General features: G+C 39.3%; 1 protein-coding gene across 1 annotated transcript; it reads left to right on the top strand.

Annotated features, from left to right (window-relative positions):
* The first annotated feature begins 424 nt into the window (after positions 1-424).
* On the top strand, positions 425-2077 carry LOC137269919 (delta and Notch-like epidermal growth factor-related receptor). Its single transcript, XM_067803762.1, has one exon. The coding sequence runs from the start codon at positions 425-427 to the stop codon at positions 2075-2077; it is 1653 nt and encodes a 550-aa protein (XP_067659863.1).
* The last annotated feature ends 23241 nt before the right edge of the window (positions 2078-25318 follow it).

Below are 25318 nucleotides of genomic sequence, written 5' to 3'. Positions count from 1 at the left end.
GCAGCCTGTCAACAGTGACTGAAGGTGTGACATCGTCAGTTCAAATCTCCGCTGATTGCACGGGATATCTGAGGACACCCACACTCTATTGAAGTATCGTCCTCCATAAACTCTGGCAATGTCTGCAGATGGTGGTCATCGAAATATTGTCTTAACTAGTCTAGTTAACTAACTAGTTAACTTGTCTTAGTGATGAACCGTTGACCATTCGGATTCTGTCTTATCATCACACTGTCAAGTTTACAGTCATGGGAGAGTCACCCCTATATCATCAATGAGTCTCCGCTTAACATTAGTGCCACAAAGATATTCCATTGGACATAATTATGCATTGTTTCTGTGACACTACCCTGAAGATCGATTGTCAGTCATGAACAAAGGAAATCCAACCAGTTGGCCCTTCCCATGACCTTACATTCCAGATATGTCGAATGTGACACCAGGCACGCCATTCTGCCTTGTTCTCAGGGGACAATCATTACAACTGACATGTCTGACATGTCCAGCTAACGATACTGCCTTCTACTATGACAATAACCAGTACAGCTGCTGTCTGACATGTCCAGCTAACGATACTGCCTTCTACTATGACAATAACCATTACAACTGCTGTCTGACATGTCCAGTTAACGATACTGCCTTCTGCTATGACAATAACCATTACAACTGCTGTCTGACATGTCCAGCTAACGATACTGCCTTCTGCTATGACAATAACCATTACAACTGCTGCCTGACATGTCCAGCTAACGATACTGCCTTCTGCTATGACAATAACCATTACAACTGTTGTCTGACATGTCCAGCTAACGATACTGCCTTCTACTATGAGAATAACCATTACAACTGCTGTCTGACATGTCCAGCTAACGATACTGCCTTCTGCTATGACAATAACCATTACAACTGCTGTCTGACATGTCCAGCTAACGATGCTGTCTTCTGCTATGACAAAAACCATTACAACTGCTGTCTGACATGTCCAGCTAACGATGCTGTCTTCTGCTATGACAATAACCATTACAGTTGCTGTCTGACATGTCCAGCTAACGATACTGCCTTCTGCTATGACAATAACCATTACAACTGCTGCCTGACATGTCCAGCAAACGATACTGCCTTCTGCTATGACAATAACCAGTACAACTGCTGTCTGACATGTCCAGCTAACGATACTGCCTTCTGCTATGACAATAACCATTACAGCTGCTGCCTGACATGTCCAGCTAACGATACTGCCTTCTACTATGACAATAACCAGTATAGCTGCTGCCTGACATGTCCAGCTAACGATACTGCCTTCTGCTATGACAATAACCATTACAACTGCTGTCTGACATGTCCAGCTAACGATACTGCCTTCTGCTATGACAATAACCATTACAACTGCTGTCTGACATGTCCAGCTAACGATACTGTCTTCTGCTATGACAATAACCATTACAACTGCTGTCTGACATGTCCAGCTAACGATACTGCCTTCTGCTATGACAATAACCATTACAACTGCTGCCTGACATGTGCAGCTAGCGGTACTGCCTTCTGCTATGACAATAACCATTACAACTGCTGTCTGACATGTCCAGCTAACGATACTGTCTTCTGCTATGACAATAACCATTACAACTGCTGTCTGACATGTCCAGCTAACGATACTGCCTTCTGCTATGACAATAACCATTACAACTGCTGTCTGACATGTCCAGCTAACGATACTGTCTTCTGCTATGACAATAACCATTACAACTGCTGTCTGACATGTCCAGCTAACGATACTGCCTTCTGCTATGACAATAACCATTACAACTGCTGTCTGACATGTCCAGCTAACGATACTGCCTTCTGCTATGACAATAACCATTACAACTGCTGTCTGACATGTCCAGCTAACGATACTGCCTTCTACTATGAGAATAACCAGTATAGCTGCTGCCTGACATGTCCAGCTAACGATACTGCCTTCTGCTATGACAATAACCATTACAACTGCTGTCTGACATGTCCAGCTAACGATACTGCCTTCTGCTATGACAATGACCATTACAACTGCTGCCTGACATGTGCAGCTAACTGTTGACGAAAACGTCCATTCTAGGGCACATAGCTTGTCGCCCTCCAAAAGAGTGCGGGTTAGATCCCCAATAAATCCCCCCAAAAGATAGTTTCTTCCAAAAATCTTGTACAGTGGAACTGCAGAGGATTGAGGACTAATTTACATGAATTACAGCTATTAGTCAAAGAGTTTACACCTTCAGCGTTATGACATATATAAAAAACAGATACATTTGACCTTCGTCAATTTAATGCATATCATTGTTTTGCACCTCCAGGTGATGGGACCACTGGCGGATCATCCATACTAGTCAGACAAAACGTTATTCAAAGTCCCGTTTCACTTAATACTAATATGTAGTGTTATGTATGTTGTAGTGATAATTACTTTACATGTAGCGTTTACGCTATGCTCTCTTTATATTTCGCCATCTTCGACTGAAGGTGAACTGATCCTTAAGCTCTTTATGACCAACTCCGGAAGCCCTGTATTATAATGGGAGATTTACATGGGCTCAACTCACCCTGGGGTAGTGAAACTATAAACACTAAAGGTAAATTGTTGGAGGACTTTTGTTTTAACAATGATTTATGTGTTGATAATGATGGTTCCAGCATATATTTATATCCTGGTACAAGGACTCATTCTGCTCTCGACTTGTCACTCACAAATTCAGAACTGCTAAATGAATTCGAATGGTCAGTCAACGATGACCTCTGTGGAAGTGACCATTTTCCTACTGTATTAAAAGCTGTAACTCCATCTGATGTTCCTCCATCATCAAGCTAGGCGTAATTTTAAAAAGGCTAACTGGGCTTTATATGAAATACTGTGTGCAGCAAAACGTAAACCTGAACGTTTTATTGACGTTCCTGACGCTGTTAATGTTTGTTGTTGTTTTTCTGATAAGCTGAATTCCATAGCTGATGAGTGTATACCAAAGTCATCTGTAGTTCCAGACATACGAAAACCATGGTTCACTGATGAATATAAACAAGCTAGAAAGGCAAGGAAAAAAGAGGAACATTATTTCCGTCCCAATCCCATGGTGCATGATTTAAATAAATTTAAAATTTTATATCTTGGCAAAATTATGTATTCAAAATAATTTCTCGGACACCCATGTCCCAGATATTGAACATGGTCCAGAAAATTAAAGGTAAAGGTACTAAATCTACTGTCCATCATCTCAAACATGGAGATCAATTACTTACTGATAAATCAGATATTGCCAATAAACTGGGCGAAACACTCGCTAAACACTCTTCCTCTTCTAATTATTTACCTAAATTCCAGCAGTATCAAAAACAAGAAGAAAAGAAAACTATTAATTTCAATTCTGATAATGGGAAGATTATAATGAAACGTTTTCTATTCATGAACTCCATACTGCTCTTGATCAGGCTCATGACACTGCTACAGGAGTTGATAACATACATTATCAACTCCTGAAGCACTTACCAGAATCCTGCCTAGAAACTCTCCTAAATATTTTTGATGATATTTGGACATCGGGTAACTTTCCTCCGTCATGGCGTGACGCCATAGTAGTACCAATACCTAAACCTGGACGTGATCATACCGATCCATCCAATTATCGTCCGATTTCATTAACTAGTAGTGTTTGCAAGACCATGGAATGCGTGATAAATAATCGACTTGTTTGGTACTTGGAAATAAATAATCTCATAGCAGATATACAATGTGATTTCCGTAAAAATAGAAGTATTGTCGATCACTTAGTGCGTTTGGAATCATTTGTAAAAACGCACTGATTAATAAACAACATGCTGTGTCTATCTGTTTTGATCTAGAAAAAGCATATGGCGCAACCTCGAAATATGGTATTTTAAGAGACTTACATGACTTCGGCTTGCGAGGTCGTTTGCCTGAATTCATAGCCAGATCTTTACAGACAATTTAAAGTCCGCGTGAGTTCTACCCTGTCTGATCATTACAATCAGGATCAGGGTGTTCCACAAGGCAGTATTTTTTCAGTCACTCTTTGTAGTATAATGATACACAGGTTATCTCAAGTTTTAAACGATTCAGTTGATGGATTGTTATTTGTGGATGATTTTAATATTTCTTGACGTGGTAAAAATATGCATACTTTTGAACGGCAGCTGCAGCTATGTTTAAACAAAATAGATAAATGGTGTCTTGAAAATTCTTGTCTTCAAACTTTCTAAATCAATAACCAATTGTATAAACTTTTGCCGTAAATATAAACCTCATACAGACCCAGAACTATTTCTAAGTGGCACCCCTATCAAAGTTGTCAAGGAGGCTAAGTTCTTGGGACTTATTTTTGATTCACATTTGACCTTTCCGCCCCCATATTAAATCTCTAAAAGTCAAACGCCTGAAGGCACTCTATTTATTAAAGGTTGTTTCTAATTCAAAATGGGGAGAGGATCAAACTACCCTTCTTCACTTATATAGATATAAGTGCGATCAAAACTTGATTGCGGCTCCATCGTGTATGGTGGAGCTTGTCAGAACAACCTGAAACTACTTGATCGTGTGCACCACCAAGGCCTAAGACTTTGTTTCCGCTCTTTTAGAACCTCTCCTATCGACCGTAAAACTGTTTATGTTACATTTGTTTTATATAGGTTATTACCAGTGTTCCTTAATGGAATGCTATGCAGTAATAGGTTATCTAACACATCTCTGAGATGAGTCTTATAAACATACAGATTTGGGAAATTATCATACCATAAAGTTACAAATGCTAAAGATAATACCACAGATATACAGTCCATATAGCTATGTTGGATTTCTGAAATTTAATATTTATGTGAGAAAGTTAGAAATTGTGTAATGGTACTGAATATATTGTGTAAGATTCTATGAAAATATTCAAATACGGCCATGAATGTGCAGATGGTTTTGTGTGTTTAATCATGTTCTTTGCTCTTACAATAAACAAGAACACTGTATTCATATTTGTTGATGGGACATTAATTCTTGGGAAAGGGTTTGCCTGAAACTTTATCAAGGCGATGTCATGGTAGATAGTCGTCCGATTTAAACATCCTGTAGTTACAAAACGGTAATTCCTCGAAAATATGTCATTCACTGTCAGTGTGTGATTCATATTGCAGTATTACAATATTTGCTACAAGGAGGCTGTTTGCACCAGTTTACACAAGTGATAATTGAAACACTGGTGGAAACTCTCCATCCATACAAGTTTGGCCTGTATAGTGAAGAAGAGGGGAATTTGGCAACTACAAAACATGGCAAAGATTTGGAAGTATATGAAGCGGACGTATGCTGATGTTATCAATCGTGGGTAAGTAATTAATATATTGATGTAAACTGATATTTATTTGAGAGAAAAGATGGGAAACGATGGAAAATTTCTTAAAAATCTCACATAAATGAGGAAACTCTGACAGTTATGAGGAGGAAATATCACAGGGAACAAAGTGTTCATTGCACTGTGTAACAATAACCACTGAGAAGGATGAAGCTATGCTCGATCAGTTGTTTGTCCAGTACTTTTATCATGCACAACCACAACCTAGTAAAATGAAACCGCGTGGAAATTCTAAAAGAGATAATATCTACAGCAGAACACCAGGAACCACTAAAGAAAAAAAAGGCATAATGCCAGACAAAAGATATATTCCATACCAGGCTGGGAGAACAAGGTGGAATCGAAAGTGTTAAAAGTTTGGCAAATATTCCAAAAGGCACGGGACAAATCAGTAAAACCGCACACAGATCCACTATTAGAATGCACTCATTTGGCGAAAGAACATGACGGTAAAAATAATAAATTTATTTGAAACGTCACATCAGCTCCCCGAATTTACAATGCCTTTGGCAACATATAGTCACCTTAAAAATTTAGGACATTATGGACACAAAACAAAATGTTGTCTATACTACAAACAAGTAAAGGTGCTGAAGCAGTAACGTTAGGTCAGATATTATTACATCAGAAAAATCAACAACTTTTGGCAGTCTAATACAAGAGTTTCCTGAATTAAAGCATGTCAATTTTCTTTTGACAGATGGTGATGAAAATGTAGCCTCAGCTTGCATGACTATCCTCAGTAGCACTGGTTCCCTGTGTCATTCAGAGTGCAGGTCGCATCTAATCTTTGACATTCTAATGCTCTGACCACACATAACCTGTCCGAAAGTTAGACACATTGCCTCATTCATGTGTATTTGTTTGCCATGCCATGTGTAAGCAACTAAAGAATTTCGAAATCAACCTGTCCTTCGTCTTCGTCTTCATATTGTTCGTATAATTCCAAAATAGTTCTCCTGTTGACCATATCTATGTGTTGACATATCCGTCCTTCCATCTGTTCGTACACACTTTTTTCATGGTGGCAGCAAAGCCCCAGAACAGGACCAGCAATTAATGATGTTAGAGAATGACATTTCTGGAGTTGACATTGCTTATTGATACGTGTATACAAAATGGTTTCTGCCAAACGAATGAACTGTTTCAGCTATCCTGATGATCAAAGCAAAACAAACTCGGTCACCAAAATATTTACATTAAGACCCCATTCCAAGATTCTACTCCAAGGCCCCACTCCAAGACCCCACTCCAAGACTCCACTCCATGTTTTACAGTATGCCTGCACAAACCAGGGTTTTGTCAAACACAACAACAGTGAGAGAGGCGTGGCTCATCTGTCTGGTCGTGTACAATGCAAGGGAGACTACTCCATCTACCTCCCAAATAAGTCCCATATATATCTCTCTGATAGTCACATGTTCCCATTCATCCACAATGACCCTTCAGATAGTCACATGTTCCCATACATCCACAATGACCTCTCGGATAGTCACATGTTCCCATACATCCACAATGACCTCTCGGATAGTCACATGTTCCCATACATCCACAATGACCTCTCAGATAGTCACATGTTCCCATACGTCCACAATGACCCTTCAGATAGTCACATGTTCCCATACATCCACAATGACCTCTCGGATAGTCACATGTTCCCATACATCCACAATGACCTCTCAGTTAGTCACATGTGAAAGACGACAGTTATTACGATGCATTATTCGCAGGCCCCCGCTGCCGGTCAGATTATTGAAAACATTAGTCCTGGTTTACTATCCAACCCCTACGATATAACATGTTATATACTAGGGAGGCTGGAACGTAGACCGAGGTTCGGTTTATCGATATTGTGTCCCGCAGTGAGGGTCAATGGTTGTATTTTGGTGGTCAGTTTGAACCATCGTTATAGTCACTACAATTACGAGCTGATGATATGTGTGTTTATGGTGATCATATGGGGACGATCAGAAGAGAAGATCAATTGTTATTATCTGGTAGTGGTTTTCACTGTGTAACGGTTATCTAAGCGTACTATAGTGTATGTGCGGATATTCGGTGAAGGGCAGTGCCAGACTTGAGCTATATATAGACTGCGTTCTGGAAAGTACTGCAACCCTATGGGACTTTGCACTATATTTTTACCCAGGGAGTTTGGGAATCTTCTTGAGTGTCGGCACCCGTGGCGAGCCACCTCCTCGTGGTGGGTGCTGGGTAACGCCAAGAGCTCGCCGACACCCCCGTAGTGGACCCGGGGGGATATTTGGTCCACCAACCCGTTTGCCGTGGGTTGCGGCCCTGTGTCGGCGGAGGAAGGGATCCTGGTGGTTGAGGGCAATAGGAGCTTGAAGCCATGTTCCTGTTGCCTAACACACCACTTTGGCCCTGACTTCGCCTAGACGGGTGGTAGAACTGGCCCGGTTCTATCAATCGGCTGGTCACGCCATGCCCTGTGCATAGTAAAAATGTTTTTGCACACTCAACTACATATTGGGTCTTGGCCATTTCGAGTTTTCATTTCCAAAATATTAACATATTTAATGCCTAGAGTCCTATGCCAGAAGGCGGTGGCTCATGGGCCAATCTGGCAATGTTGACCTCCAAGTTCAATATGTGTCCAATCATTTGTCACGGGCAGAACAACCCTGGCAATTTATTTGGTATACAAATGTTGCTATTTGTGTCATAGTTGCCGGAGTATAGCACCCCTGTATCCCTGGTGTCGGCATCTTGGAGATCCGATGCTATTTGACATCGTCCTTGTTGACACTCCATGGTGGGTGGGGAGTAGGGATGCTGAATTTTTTCCTTCAATCATGGATCCCCAATCATCTGGTTCTTGGCGAAATGAAAAAAAACGACGAATTGAAAATATTGATGAATCAACAAGAAGTGTTTCTTCCAATGCTGATAACTGGGCACGTTTCTTAGTGATTGAGGCAACAGACAATCTTCCTATTAAATTAAACCCCTTTGCCATTTCTAAGGCTGTTTCAGGTATTTGTGGAGAGGTTCGCAATGTCACCCGTCTTCGTAGTGGTTCACTTCTAGTGGAATGTGCACAGAGACAGCAATCTCTAAATCTTTTATCTATCAAAACATTTGCCAATATTGAGGTTGCTGTGTCCGTGCACAGAACATTAAATTCCTGCCGGGGCATTGTTCGGGACAGGGCTCGCTGCCTGTCTGACATGTCAGAACAAGACATAGTAACTGAACTTCATGATCAGGGAGTCACAGCTGTAAAACGGTTCACCGTCAAGAAAGAAGGAATCAGTGTCAATACCAATACATATCTCTGACGTTTGCTCGTGCATCCTTACCACCTTCAATCAAAGCAGGGTATTTCAATATTGGAGTGGACGTGTATGTCCCCAGCCCGCTTCGCTGCTTTAAATGTCAGAAGTTCGGTCATGGGGTTAGTTCTTGTCGTGGTTCGGCTGTATGTCATCGTTGTGGTGAACAACATGATAATACAGACTGCAACAATGAGTTCAAATGCGCAAACTGTTCGGGATCTCATGCTGCTACATCAAAATCTTGTCCTGTTTGGCAAAAAGAGTCCAAAATAATTAAACTTAAATGTGAAAGGAATATTTCATACTTTGACGCAAAAAAACTGTTGACAGCTGAAACCACACCTCCATTAAATAAGACCTACTCTGCTGCCGTCACTCACGCTGTTATGACATCTCCTGTAAGTTGTCAGACAGACTTGACATGGGTTAAGTCTGCAAAACCCATTACCTTATCCTCAGTTGCAAAACCATCTTCCCCAGTAACTCAATCTACATCTGGATCACAGACTGAGAGACAGCCTGAGCCCAAATCACAATCGTATGATAAACAGACTGACAGTCAAAAACAGAAAGGAAAAAAATTAAAAAGGAAATCAATTCCCATCATCCCTTCATCTTCAGAAGTTCCTGTAGAAAACTCTTTTGGGCCTCTGGAGATGGATATCACTCTGTCCTCACAGGACAGCAGGAGGAATTTACCCTCCACACATTCGCGTGGAAGATCACCAATTGAGCCACCATGAACCAGTCCAATCTATTGCAATGGAATTGTAGAGGACTAAAAACTAATTTCAACGAGGTACAATTGCTGATACAGGACTTTCAGCCATCTACGCTATGTCTCCAAGAGACATATCTTAAAAATACAGATACCTTGAATTTGAGACAGTACAGCGCTTATCATTCTTTTTCTCCTCCGGGAGATCGGGCTACTGGAGGCTCTTCTATTCTCGTTCATCAGAGCGTAATACATAGCCCTGTTACTCTGAAAACAAACCTTCAAGCAGTTGCTGTTCGCTTGACTTTACACATTGCTTTGACATTGTGCAGTTTGTATATCCCTCCATCTTCCAATATTTGTCAGTCAGATCTTCAAAGTCTATATGATCAGCTCCCCAAACCATGTATTATTATGGGGGACCTCAACGGACACAATCCATTATGGGGAAGTGACAATACTAATAATAAAGGCAAAATCCTTGAGGAATTCATTTCCGATAATAATTTGTGTATTTTCAATGATGACTCAGCTACTTATTTACATCCAGCTACGGGAAAATACTCTTCCCTGGATTTATCACTAGCTGATTCCAACTTATACAATGAATTTGAATGGCTGGTCCATGATGACCTATGTGGGAGTGATCACTTCCCCACCATGCTGAAAGCCATCAACCCTGGTGATGATCCACCTGTATCATGACGGAACTTTGCTAGGGCTGATTGGTCATTATATCAGACACTGTGTGCTGAACACTTGAAGCATGATCTTTTTAAGAACAGTGAAGATCCAATACAGTCTTTTTCGGATATACTAAATGCCATTGCAGACAAAACAATTCCTATGTCCTCTGCAATTCCACATATTCGTAAACCATGGTTTAATGACGAGTGTAAACAGGCCAGAAAATGTAGGAAGAAAGCCGAAAAATATTTTCGCAAACATCCTACAGTTCATAATCTAGACAAAGTCAAAATTACTAACGCAAAGGCTAGACGTGCTTTTAAACAAGGTAAACGTCAGTCTTGGCGAAATTATGTTTCCAAAATAAATTCACGTACACCAATGTCAAAGGTGTGGAATATGGTCCAAAGAATAAAGGGCAAGGGTTCCAAATCTACTGTGCATCACCTGAAGGACGGGGATGCCATATTAACTAATAAAACTGACATAGCAAATAAACTTGGCGCAACTTTAGCCAAGCATTCATCTTCATCAAATTATGTCCCTGAGTTCCAAAAGTATCAGAAACAAGAGGAAAAGAAAAGAATCATTTTTAACTCAGACAATGGTGAAGACTATAACGAATTATTTTCGTTGCATGAGCTCCATACTGCCCTTGAGCAAGCTCATGATACAGCAACAGGAACCGATAATATTCACTATCCACTCCTAAAGCATTTGCCCGAATCATGTTTAGAAGTCCTTTTAGGAATTTTTGATCAAATATGGACGTCGGGGAATTTCCCAACTTCATGGCGTAATGCCATTGTTGTCCCTATTCCAAAGCCTGGCCGGGATCATACTGATCCGTCTAATTACAGACCAATATCTCTAACGAGTTGTGTCTGTAAAACCATGGAACGCATGGTGAATAAAAGATTAACTTGGTATCTTGAAACCAATAACATTATAACAAGCATTCAATGTGGTTTCAGGAAAAATCGTAGTACCATTGATCACTTGGTACGTTTAGAATCCTTTGCTAAAAATGCTATAGTTAATAAACAGCATGCTGTATCAATTTTCTTTGATCTTGAGAAAGCTTATGATACGACCTGGAAGCATGGTATTTTACAGGATTTGCATGATTTTGGTTTGAAAGGCCGTTTACCTCTTTTTATATCACAGTTTTTACAAGACCGGCAATTTCAAGTCCGCGTGGGTTCTACCCTGTCTGAACATTATAATCAGGACCAGGGTGTTCCACAAGGGAGTGTTTTGTCTGTTATTTTATTTAGCATTAAAATCAACAGTTTATCCAAAGTTTTAAATGATCCGATTGACGGATCACTTTTTGTGGATGATTTTAATATTTCCTGTCGTGGTAAAAATATGCGTACTATTGAGAGGCAACTGCAGTTATGCTTAAATAAAATTAATAAATGGTGTCTTGAAAACGGTTTCAAATTTTCTAAAGCGAAAACTAATTGTATACACTTCTGTAGACGATATAAACCACATAAAGACCCTGAATTGTTTCTAAATGGCACTGCTATTAAAGTTGTTAAAGAGACCAAGTTCTTGGGATTGATTTTTGACTGACATTTAACGTTTCTTCCCCATATCAAATCCCTTAAGACTAAATGCCAGAAGGCACTTGACTTGTTGAAAGTCATTTCTAATTGTAAGTGGGGAGGAGACCAAGCTACCCTCCTACAAGTTTATCGATCATTGATCCGTTCGAAACTTGATTACGGCTCCATCGTATATGGTGGAGCCTGTAAAAGCAACCTTAAACTTCTTGATTCTGTCCATCACCAAGGTTTGAGACTTTGTCTTGGATCTTTCCGAACTTCACCCGTTGACAGTCTTTACGTTGAGGCCGATGAACCATCTCTTACACAACGTCGTATAAAATTATCCTTACAGTACATTACTAAATTATCCTCTAATGAATCTAACCCTGCATATAACTGTGTGTTCAATCCACTTTATCAGGATTTGTACGACAAGAAGTCTTCTCTTGTTCCACCTCTCGGACACAGAATTAAACCATTTCTTTCTTCGGCCGGCATTGAGCTGGAAAACATAGCTCCCTGCCGTCTTCTTTCTTCTCCTCCTTGGCAGTTAGTTAGACCACAAGTCGAACTAACATTATCTTCTTTTAATGAATTACAATATAAACAAGAATATAATCAATTAAAAAGTAAATACAGTCATTACAAACCCTTATTTACAGATGGTTCCAAGGACGGTGGTGCAGTAGCTTGTGCCACTGTCATTGGATCCAGAACAATATCTTCTAGAATTCCAGATAACAGCTCTATTTTTACTGCAGAAGCAAAAGCCATATTAACGGCTGTCAAATATATTCAAAGACACCCTAAACATAAACAATATATCATCTATTCAGACTCTCTTTCTTGCCTTCAGGCGATTAAAAATATTTCTTGTAAACATCCACTTTTAATTGAAATTATTGAATTGTATAATGATCTTGCTACTGGCCAGTGCGACATCGTCTTCTGTTGGTTACCCAGCCACGTTGGCATTTCTGGGAACACGCTGGCTGACCTTGCTGCAAAAGCAGCACTCAACAAATCTGTGACACCACTTCCTATTCCATACACTGATTATAAAGCAATCATTAGGTCTTACATCCATGATCTGATGCAGAAGAGGTGGGACACCCAAGTAGGTAACAACAAATTACATGAAATAAAACCGTATATTGGATACACCTACTTGGGTTGTCAGTCAAGATTTGAAGAGGTCATTATGCGACGATGTCGTATTGGCCACACTAGATATACACATGAATGTGTGCTTAAAGGTGAGGATCCTCCTTTTTGTATCCCTTGTGATGAAAGAATCACAGTCAAGCATGTCTTGCTTGACTGTGTGGAATATTCCATCACAAGGGATAAGTATTTCAAATCAAGAAATATGAAGGATCTTTTTAGTAATGTTAGTTATCATTTAATCATCGCGTTTTTAAAGGAATTAGACCTGTTACATGACTTGTAAATAGATAAATATTTTGTGATTGGAAGTTGAATTAGCAACTGAGATTGTTAGTGGCTGTATCCTCGAAGGGGGTTGAAGTACCGTAAAATTATTGTCCTCCTGAGAGGGTACGTAAGTCCCAAACAGTTGAAGTCAGATTTAATGTTCCACGTTTTTAGTCGTAGAATATGTGTAATTTTAAATTGTGGCTAATCTTGCATACAGTCGCCAGCAGCTGAGGGGATGGTGTAAATCCAACTAGGAACCATGCAGGTAGCTGAGGTACTGTAAGTCCCCATGGTCCCTAGTATGGTGATCTACCTTCGGTTGTTGGCGATCTATGGCCTGTTTTTATATTGTACTGTCCAAATAGTGATAATATTAGCTTTTAAGTTTCTACGCTAGTTTTAAATACTAACTGTGATAGTCTAGTGGTTTTACTGTCCTTCGTCGACAGGTTCTTCATAATATGATTATATATTCCGTTTTATGTCACATATGTTCTCGTCACAATATGGCTGTAATATTGCCGACGTGACGTTAAATGATAACTCACTCACTCATTCTTGAGTGTCATGTGTATAAGGGAAGCTAACTCATGCCTCGTGTCCCATATCACATCTCCAGTGACAAGAACACCAGCAGCTGCCGGGAGATCAGTCTTACCCTGGACACCCAATCTGGATTGTGTTGGAATATCCACCATCTTTGTCTTTTGGGCAAGGATTACCACTTCTGCATAACATTGATATGTCCAACTACAGTTTGTTTTGCCGAATTAATTCCGTTGGTACTCCCTTATAGAGAATGGGAGAAAGTACAATTAATCTTCTCAGTTTGTGTAGTCGCTATTCCTACAATTGACGATTATGATACCTATGCATGTGGCTTTGAAAGCTTTTGTGATATTGTTAACTTGTCTAGCCCTAACTCTATGTAATGTATATGTTAAGCTGGGTCATTTGCTACCTGATCGACAAACTCGAGCATTAGACTTAATTCAAAAGCCCACTCCCTTGTTTCAATGTCGACTTGGTTGTACAGATTTCGTGTGACAAGATTTAGACGGAGCTGACCCTGTGAAGGTTAAACAACACCTCATTTTGGGCCCCATTTGTGTCAACACATTTTTATCCGTTACGTCAATGAGGTTTTGGCGATAATCAGACCAGCTATAGGTGTGTTGTTGTTTTTTGGGTTGTTTTTTTTGCTGGTGGTTGGTGGATCTTGGCAGGACTGCATCTGATAGTTCGACTGGGTCTGACTTGTCACAGTGACCGAGTGAGGATGTGTTTATTCTTTCAGTCGCTCAGTGGAAGACTGAGCTGTAGTGCCAGCTGTGGTCCCAGGCACGTTCTAAAGCGTTTGGGTAAGATTATGCAAAGAATAGGAGGACAGATCTCAGAACTGTGAAAATGATAACTGACTTTTAGGTATACTTTTTACATATGCAATACACGAAGATACTGCGTAATGCAATAAAACACAGACAGATGTGTTCACACAGACATGAACTCACCTGTATGAGTCATTCGACTGATCATAGCGCGCCGCACAAATGTCAATGATTCCGGGTGTACATTACATGTTTTATATATCTAAACACGCACATACTTAGTGTCACGGTTAAGAATTTACTGTGACAAACAATGTATAGTATAGGAAACTCACCAAACTCTTAGTGTGAGAGAGAAACCGTCGCGCAAAATGTACTGTTGTCTGACAACAGTAGATCAGGCGTTGACGGATAAAGCGTTGGCAATGTAAACTCCAGCAAATGAATGTGAATGTGTGTCGCTCACAATACGGCAACTAGCCTTTATGTATACTTTCAGTCATTTCTCGAAAGTACAAGCACCTACGGCCATTGCCAACGAGGTAGAATGCCCAAGAATAACCTCCCGGAAGAAAACAAACAGAAAGTCAAGGACAGATATTTTCCGGACAAACCTGCTGCCAGAATCCCTAAAAATGTGGATCATCTATTATACGAAATGTGCCGCATCATAATTTATTTATTATTCAAAACACTATACGTTGTGACCCAATAATAATTATTACTGAATTAATAACAAAATATACAGAAAAATACACACTCGTAACATTAATGTGACCTCTTTTTTTATTCGGAATACAGATATTACCCACACAGATTGGAGCTGCATTCGCCGCCCTACACGCGCATGCTGAATGTCTTTGGGTAGCGGGATCCCAAGCTTCACGGAGAATGTGTCTGTTTTTATGTAAATGTATACTCGAGCAATGAAGGTTTCTGTGATTTCACGCTGTCTGCTTTTCTTCCACAGATGTCTCGGTGGAAGGATTTTGTTCCACCCAACATCCGGTGGAAGTTGTCTGTGCCGTTTTCGAGGCCTACTTCTTTGCCATACCTATGCATGTTATACATCGTTAGAAACCCGAGGGCAAGCTCTCTCCAAATATGAATACCTGTTTGTGTCATTTTACTGGACAGCTATTCTTCTATACCACAGCAATCATCATGGCACCATCATCCGGTCATGATATAATGACCACTACTCATACACATCAGCTCGGAACATGCATTTCTATAGTGCGTTTGAAGCCTATTTAAGGCGTGTTTTTGAAAATGTATAAAACGCACATGATGCACATTTAGTGGTGGCAGAGACCATCTATTATATGGTCTCTGGTGGAGGGGCTATATAGGCATTATATATATTATATATAGGCTATATAGGCAGAGACCATCTATTATATGGTCTCTGGTGGTGGGGCTATATAGGCATTATATATATTACATATAGGCTATATAGGCAGAGACCATCTATTATATGGTCTCTGGTGGTGGGGCTATATAGGCATTATATATATTACATATAGGCTATATAGGCAGAGACCATCTATTGTATGGTCTCTGGTGGTGGGGCTATATAGGCATTATATATATTACATATAGGCTATATAGGCAGAGACCATCTATTATATGGTCTCTGGTGGAGGGGCTATATAGGCATTATATGTATTATATATAGGCTATATAGGCAGACACCATCTATTATATGGTCTCTGGTGGTGGGGCTATATAGGCATTATATATATTATATATAGGCTATATAGGCAGAGACCATCTATTATATGGTCTCTGGTGGTGGGGCTATATGTATTATATACATTATATATAGGCTATATAGGCAGAGACCATCTATTATATGGTCTCTGCTAAAGACAAAATTACATTGGTGGTGATATAGACTGGTTGAGTTTAGTTGAATATGTGCACCGACTGTACCAGCTGCGTTGATATTTAGAACTACAGGAAATTGTGTCATAAATTACACATTAGCACTGTCACTTACTGACATTGTTTACATTCCAAATCCATGGTACGCAGGTGTTACTTTTTGGGTTTATTCGATGGCTTTTACTCCTTTACAAAACACAAAAACAAAAAACAAGTCATACATTTTTCCTCCACATCAAGCAATAGTCAGTTGCTCTGGCCACCATTACTGGACCTCTAAATTAATATTCTCTATCATTATTTTGTAAAATGTTTGTCTGATTTCCATGTTTAATGGACCTTTCCATCGCCGCGTCAGACACATCACTTGTGTCGGTACCCTGTTAACGAAAAGCCATGCTGCACGTGCGACAGAATGTAATGAGTGTTTTCTTATTTCTTGATGAATGTTATTTCAAGTGCTGGCTTCAACACTGTTCACATCAACCCGTTTCTATATGTCATTGTCATTTACTTTTCACTTCTCTCATTTATTTTTCATACTTGTTCTTTATATTTACATCAGCCTACGGTGTCCATTACCCACTCGTATGCTCTATGTTACATGTTTTCATGTCATGTTCGTTCTCTCTCTCTCTCTTCCTTTCCCTCTTTTCCTCCACCTCCACTGTTCACTCATATTTTAAGAGCACGTGTATCCCCCGTTGTAACAAAGTCCACCTAATCTTGAGGCAACATGGATTCAGATTAACAGATTGACAGATTGAGAAAAAATTCTGTTAGGGATTTTTTCTAGATAAGACAAAAGTGAGGCATACTGGAATCTAGTTTTTCAGTCAATAGGAAGTGCTGTCAGCATGAATATGGATAGCATTGTTGTTGGTGATTTCAGTAACGATACATTGAACAGAATTAGTGAGAAAGTAAGTGATATCGAACACATGTATTGTATGAAACAGCTTATCACAGAACCTACTAGGGCTACTCAAACATCACGTACACTGATTAATTTAATCTTTGTAACAAATTCTGATTCTGTTTTGAAGAAGCTTCAGTATTTCCGTTGTATAAGAAGGGCAGTGTAAATAAATATCACAATTACAGGCCCGTTTCACTTACGAGCTGTATTGGGAAGGTATTTTGAAAATGCGATAAAAATTGTTTTTAATTTTCTTCGGGACAATAATGTCTTAACAAATTTGCAGTCCAGATTTATGCAGGGAGATTGCACTGCGTATGAACTTACATATCTATATGACTTTATAGCAAATGTTTTAGATCATGGAAAAGAAGTAATAGCCGTTTTCTGTGACATTAGTAAAGCTTTGACAAAGTATGACACAAAGGTATACTGTTTAATTTAGAAGCCTATGGTATACGTGACAGTTTAAATGAATGGTTTCACAGTTATCTAAGTAATACAGTACAAAGAGTAGTTATAAATGGCGGATCATCAGATCTAAAACAAATACCGGCAGGGGTCCCACAGGGATCAATCTCAGATCGAAATGAAAGGAACTCAAGTCAATGAATTATATTCCCGTAAACATTCAGGTGTTTATCTTATAAAATATGGTTATTGGCAAATACAAATTGTAAAAGTTGTAAGTCCTGTGGTAAACTGTTTAAGAAGCTTTAAATATAGATTAACTAGACAGGCATACATTTAGAATGTATGCATGCTTATTATATATTTGCACACTTCGATTATTGTTGCCACATATGGGACAACTGTACAACAGAACAATCTATTATTTTAGAAAATTTACAATTAGACGCTCTAAGAACGATTTGCGGAGGCGTGAGAGGAACTAGTCATGAAACAGTCTACAATGAGACAAATTTCGTACCATTAGTTACGCTTTGAGAAATCATGAAACTTACCTTATTCTACATAATGATTAATAATCTTACTCCAACCTACTTATCTGATTCAATTCCAGAACATGTTTCAGTTTTAAGTTCTTACAATCTGAGAATCTGAGAATGTGAGTCGTATGCTCGGTCCTTTTTACTAAATACCACACTCCTATAGAACAATTGACCACCTGACTCAGAATCAGTAAATTCATTCAATAAACGACTAAAGACCAAAGAGAGACGAATAATTCATGCTCGTCTCAAACTGGGGTAGAAAGACTTGAAGACAGATAACTGTTCAAGGACACCCCATTTTGATCTTTCAAAAACATTGTGTCCAGATATTAAAGCTGGCACTTTTTACAATGTATTGTTGGCTGACACTTGTCTGAAGGTTCATTATTTAGTTTGAACCCTTGGCATCATGTATGAATAGTGAAAATATTAGAATCAGTTATGTCCTTATGATTACGACATCTGGAAGAGTTTGTGTGCTGTGTCCTAAACAAGCTCTTTCAGTAAATATGAAAGGAGGGGGAGGGGGGGGGGGGGGTCACTTTGACAAGCGACTGTAACTTCAAATTGCTTTTTTATGCACTTAAGTTTCTAAGTTTGATTCTAGCGGACTTCTAACTATCTCAAACACAGAAGGCACCCATGAAGAACCACCTCCTCGTGGTGGGTGCTGGGTAACGCTAAGTGCTCTTCTCCCGTGTGGACCCGGGACAGAATGTGTCCACAGCACCCCATTGCTGGTCGTAAGAGGCGACTAAATTGGGCAACCTGTTGGCCGTGGGTTGCGTCCCGTGTCGGTGGAGGACGAGAACCTGTTGGTTGAGGGCATTTGGGCTTTTAACTGCTTTCCATTTGCCCAACACACCACTTTGACCCTTACTTCACCTAGACGGGTGGTGGAACTGGCCCAGTTCTATCAATCGGCTGGTCACGCTAAGCCCTGAGCTGCAACTGTGTATGCTCACAATTTATAAAATTGTTAATTTTATGTTCCATGCTTAGTCCTATCTTGAGACTGTTATTTCAAATGTATCATGTTATGTATGTTTTTGCCTAGAGTCGTAAGCTCAGAAGGCGGTGGCTCATGGGCCAATCTGGTGGAATAATTACTTTTATATTATTCTGTTTGAGTATATCATCCTGGTATCCTTGGTGCTGCAAGCTGGAGATCCGCTTGTTTTTAGCATTGTCCTTGTGATACTCCGTGGTGGGTGGGGAGCTCGGATGATGAAATCTAAACCCTAAACATGGCTTATGAAATCCCCACCAAAAAAACCAAACGTCCTCTTGAAAATGATGTTGATGATGATGACCTTCGACCGTCCAGAGCAACTGACTTTTGGCCACGCTTTCTTGTGATTGAGACTGTTGACAAAACACCTCTAAAACTGAACCCGTTTGCAGTTGCCAAGGGTATTCAAGGTATTGCCGGGGAAGTTAAAAACATTAAACGGTTACGTTCAGGTGCACTGCAGGTTGAGTGCGGGAAACGGCAGCAATCAGTCAATTTGTTGAGTACAGAATCGTTTGTTGGCATTCCAGTTAGTGTTTCTGCTCACAAGACGTTAAACACGAGCAAAGGTGTCGTCAGAGACCGTGATCGGTTGTTTTCTGACATGACAGAACTTGACATCGCGACTGAAATGAAAGACCAAGGTGTACTCTATGTAAAACGATTTTCAACACGTAAAAACAATGAAACTGTTCCAACAAATACCTACCTGTTTTCGTTTTCGTCACCAACTGCTCCCAAGTTCTTGAAGGCAGGTTACTGTAATATCACTGTTGCCACCTACATTCCCAATCCGCTGAGATGCTTTAAATGTCAGAAGTATGGCCATGGTGTGAATACGTGTACATTGTCTGCTCACTGTGGTGAAAAGACACACACAACTGAAGATTGTACAAGTACTTAAGAAATGCACCAACTGTTCAGGTGATCATTCCTCTTTCTCTAAAGAATGTCCAATTTGGAAAGAACAAATGCAGATCAACAAGATCAAATGTACCCAGAACATTAGTTTTTCTGATGGCAAGAAACTTGTACGGAGATCTGAGCTGACAGAAAGTTATGTTTCAGTAACCAAAACACCAATCGAGCTAAGCTCTAAAGCATCTAAATCAACCACAAGCTGCCAAACAAACTTGACTTGGATAAAAGGCAACTCTCCACAGAATCTATATCCTGCTACATCATCTCAAACTGCGGAGTCAATACCTAGTACGTCAGAGGAAGTTTCACAACCGTCATCTAATCATACGTCGTCTTCTCAATCAAGTTCACAGTCTCAGTCATCATCTGATAGTCAGCAAGCTGTGAAAAGCAAAACTAAACTGAAGCACGATGCTCCCAAAAAGCAAAGTGGCAGAGCCCCAAAAGGCTCGGAAAATAGAATTCAAATATGGATCTCTCGAGGACATGGACGTCTCCGAAAACGTCCATTCTAGGGCCCACAGTTTGTCGCCCTCAAAAAAAGTTCGGGGTAGATCCCCAATCAACCCACCTAAAAGATAATGTCTTCCAACAATATAGTACAGTGGAATTGTAGAGGATTGAGGACTAATTTTAATGAATTACAGCTATTAGTCCAAGACTTTGCACCATCAGCTGTCTGTCTACAGGAGACGTACCTCAAACAGACAGATACTTTTACTTTACGTCAGTTTGATGCATATCATTCTTTCTCACCTCTGGGTGATCGAGCCACCGGTGGATCATCGATCCTTGTTAAGCAGAATGTTATTCACAGCCCAGTAACACTACAAACTAACCTTCAAGCCGTTGCAGTGAGACTAACTCTTCATATTGCTTTTACAATATGCTCACTGTATATTCCGCCTTCTTCCACACTTCATTTGTATGAGCTTCAAGCTCTTTATGATCAACTTCCGAAACCCTGCATTATAATGGGTGATCTTAATGGCCATAATCCACTCTGGGGTGGTACAAATACCAACACTAAAGGTAAAACACTGGAAGATTTTATCTCCAACAACGATTTGTGTATATACAACGATGGTTCGAGTACTTACCTTCATCCTGCAACTGGCACCTACTCTTCTCTGGATTTGTCTCTTGCAGACTCTACTGTACTTAATGGATTTGAATGGTCAGTCCACAATGACCTTTGTGGAAGTGATCACTTTCCTACGATACTATCAGGAACTTCTCCAACTGATTCTGCATCTCACACACGATGGAATTTTTCCAAAGCAGATTGGTCTTTATTTCAAACCTTATGCACATCTAGACTAAGACCCGAATGTTTCTTGGATATTGCTGATCCTATTCAGGTGTTTTCTGATGCCTTAAATAAAATTGCTGATGAGTGTATACCAAGGTCCTCTACAGTTCCACATGTACGGAAGCCATGGTTTAATGCAGACTGCAAAAATGCTAGGAAAGCAAGGAAAAAGGCAGAGAAATATTTTCGTCAACACCCAACTGTCCATAACTTAAATAAATTTAAAATACTAAATGCGAATGCACGTCGTACCTTCAAGCAAAACAAACGGCAATCCTGGAGGAACTATATTTCCAAAATTAATTCACGAACGCCTATGTCCAAAGTATGGAACATGATTCAGAGAATAAAAGGCAAATGCACAAAATCGGCTGTTCACCATCTTAAAGATGGTGAGAATTTAATTAATCTAATTGCAAATAAAATTGGCGAAACTCTTGCCAAAAATTCTTCATCAGCAAATTATGAGTTTCAGAGATATCAGAAACAACAGGAAAAGACGCAACTTAATTTTGAATCAAATAACGGTGAAGATTATAATGAAGTGTTTTCATTACATGAGTTACATACTGCTCTTGAGCAAGCTCATGACACTGCAACGGGTGATGATAATATACATTACCAGTTACTGAAACACTTACCTGAGCCATGCCTGGTCACACTTTTAGACATATTTGATAAAATATGGACGTCTGGAAAATTTCCTCCTTCATGGCGTAATGCCATTGTAGTCCCAATACCCAAACCTGGCAGGAATCATACAGATCCATCAAATTTTAGACCTATATCTCTCACTAGCTGTGTCTGTAAAACCATGGAATGTATGGTTAATAATAGACTAACTTGGTATCTTGAAACCAATAACCTGATCACAAATATTCAATGTGGTTTCAGAAAAAATCGAAGTACCATTGATCATTTGGTACGTTTAGAATCCTTCGTGAAAAATGCTATGGTCAATAAACAACATGCAGTATCGATTTTCTTTGATCTCGAAAAAGCTTATGATACGACCTGGAAGCATGGTATTTTGAAGGATTTACATGACTTTGGGTTGAGAGGCCGTCTGCCTCTTTTTATATCAGAGTTTTTAAAAGACAGGCAATTTCAAGTACGAGTAGGTTCTACCCTGTCTGATCATTATAATCAGGATCAGGGTGTTCCACAAGGCAGCATTTTGTCTGTTACATTATTTAGTATTAAGATCAACAGTTTGTCGAAGGTTTTAAACGATTCCATTGATGGATCACTCTTTGTGGATGATTTTAATATTTCTTGTCGAGGTAAAAATATGCATACTATTGAACGACAACTACAGTTGTGTCAAATAAAATAAATAAATGGTGTCTTGAAAACGGCTTTAAATTTTCTAAATCCAAAACTAATTGTATACATTTTTGTAGAAAATATAAGCCGCATAAGGACCCCGAATTATCTTTAAATGGCTCTCCCATCAAAGTTGTTAAGGAGGCCAAGTTCTTGGGTTTAATTTTCGATTCTCATTTAACCTTCTTACCGCACATTAAATCCCTCAAAGCTAAATGCCTGAAGGCACTAGATTTGTTGAAAGTTGTTTCCAACTCCAAGTGGGGAGGGGATCAAACTACCCTCTTACACCTATATCGATCACTGGTCCGTTCAAAACTCGACTATGGCTCAATCGTATATGGTGGAGCCTGCAAAAACAACCTTAAACTTCTTGATTCTGTCCACCATCAAGGCTTAAGACTTTGTCTGGGGTCTTTCAGAACTTCACCCATTGAAAGTCTATACGTTGAGGGCGATGAACCATCCCTTACACAACGTCGTATAAAACTGTCTTTACAATACATTACTAAATTATATTCTGATGAATCTAATCCTGCGTATAACTGTGTGTTCAATCCGCTTTATCAGGGTTTGTATCACAAAAAGGCTTCTCTTGTTCCACCTCTTGGTCACAGAAATAAACCATTTATTTCTTCTGCCGGTATTGAGCTGGAACGTATATCGCCTTCCCGTCTTCTTTCTTCTCCTCCTTGGCAATTGGTTAGGCCACAAGTTGACCTAACATTAACATCATTTAAAAAATCAGAAACAAATGCATTACAATATAAACAAGAATATAATCAATTAAAACATAAATATAGCAATTACAAACCCTTATTCACAGATGGATCCAAGGACGGTGGCGCAGTTGCTTGTGCTACTGTCATTGGATCCAGAACAATATCTTCTAGATTACCAGATAATAGTTCTATTTTTACAGCAGAAGCTAACGCCATATTAACAGCTCTCAACTATATTCAAAGACACCCTAAACGTAAACAATATATAGTCTATTCTGATTCTCTTTCTTGCCTTCAGGCTATCAAAAATATTTCTTGCAAACATCCACTTTTAATAGAAATTATTGAATTGTATTATGATCTTGCAACTGGCCAATACGACATTGTCTTCTGTTGGTTACCCAGCCATGTAGGGATCTCTGGTAACACATTGGCTGACCTTGCTGCTAAGGCGGCACTCAACAAATCCGTGACTCCACTTCTTATTCCATACAGTGATTATAAAGCTAGCATTAGAACTTACATCCGTGATCTGATGCAGAAGAAGTGGGACACCCAAGTGGGTATAAATAAATTACATGCAATAAAACCTTATATTGGTTATACCCACTTGGGTTGTCAGTCCAGATTTGAAGAGGTAATCATGCGGCGATGTCGTATTGGTCATACTAGATATACTCTTTCATACCTATTGAAAGGTGAGGATCCTCCGTTTTGCATCCCTTGTGATGAGAGAACCACGGTCAAGCATATCCTGCTTGACTGTGTTGAATTCTCCATCATAAGGGATAAATATTTCAATGTAAAAACAATTAAGGATCTTTTTAACACCGTAAGTTCTCATTTAATTCTTGGATTTTTAAAAGAAATTGATTTCATCTTTGAATTTTGATTATTATGTTCTGTAGATAGCTGTATTTTAATTCATGGTAGTTTAGATTAGTAACTAGAATTGTTAGTGGCTGAACCCTCAAAGGGGGTTGAAGTACCGTAAAATTATTGTCCTCCTGAGAGGGTACGTAAGTCCCAAAACATTTACTGTACGTTTAGACTTCCACTGTTTTTAATCGTAGTATATGTGTATTTTTAATTTTTGGCTAGATGTGTCTAAATTGCTAACAGCTGAAGGGATGATGTAAATCCAACTAGGGTCCATGCAGGTAGCAAAGGTACTGTAAGTCCCCATGGTCCCTAGTATGGTGATCTACCTTCGGCTGTTGGCAATCTATAGCCTGATTTTATGTTGCATTGTCCGAATAGTGATATTATTTTTAACTTTCCACACTAGTTTTAATCATACTTGTGATATTCTAGTTGTTTTACTGTCCCTCTTTGACAGTTTTTTATAGTATCGATATATTTCACTTCAGTCTTATACGTTCTCGTCACGATATGGCTGAGATATTGCCGATGTGACGTTAAATATTAACTCACTCACTCACTCAAACACAGAAAATGTTTCTTGCATATTTTGTTTACTGAAGTTTGTGATGCATTTATTTGCGGTCTTGGGGGTTACCAAGATCAAAAGTCAGACTCATTCTTGACACTGTTCATAAATACATACTGCTTTCAAATAGATTCAAGTTTTTCTAGACTGCAATTACTATGAATGCTTTTAATGCAACTTCTTGTGTAGACTTGTTTCCCGAATATTCATGCCTTTGTTTAAATAACTGTTCTTTTGTTGTTGTTTTTAAATAGTTCATTGCCTGTGTACTGTATACATTTTTATTGTATTATATTATTATCAATAGAGAGACACTTACTTAAGGCTTTGGCTTGTGCCAATCCATATTCGTGTTATTTTAATTTCATGAATACAAATATGTTCATAAAACCTACACAACCATCCAC

The sequence above is a fragment of the Haliotis asinina genome, unplaced genomic scaffold (genome assembly GCF_037392515.1).
Source record: "Haliotis asinina isolate JCU_RB_2024 unplaced genomic scaffold, JCU_Hal_asi_v2 scaffold_18, whole genome shotgun sequence".
Classification (NCBI taxonomy): domain Eukaryota; kingdom Metazoa; phylum Mollusca; class Gastropoda; order Lepetellida; family Haliotidae; genus Haliotis; species Haliotis asinina.
This window is presented reverse-complemented; position numbering and strand designations above follow the sequence as displayed.

Bases quoted from the DNA above. Each gene is read 5' to 3' on its own strand.
- LOC137269919 (XM_067803762.1), top strand. From the start codon at position 425: ATGTCGAATGTGACACCAGGCACGCCATTCTGCCTTGTTCTCAGGGGA.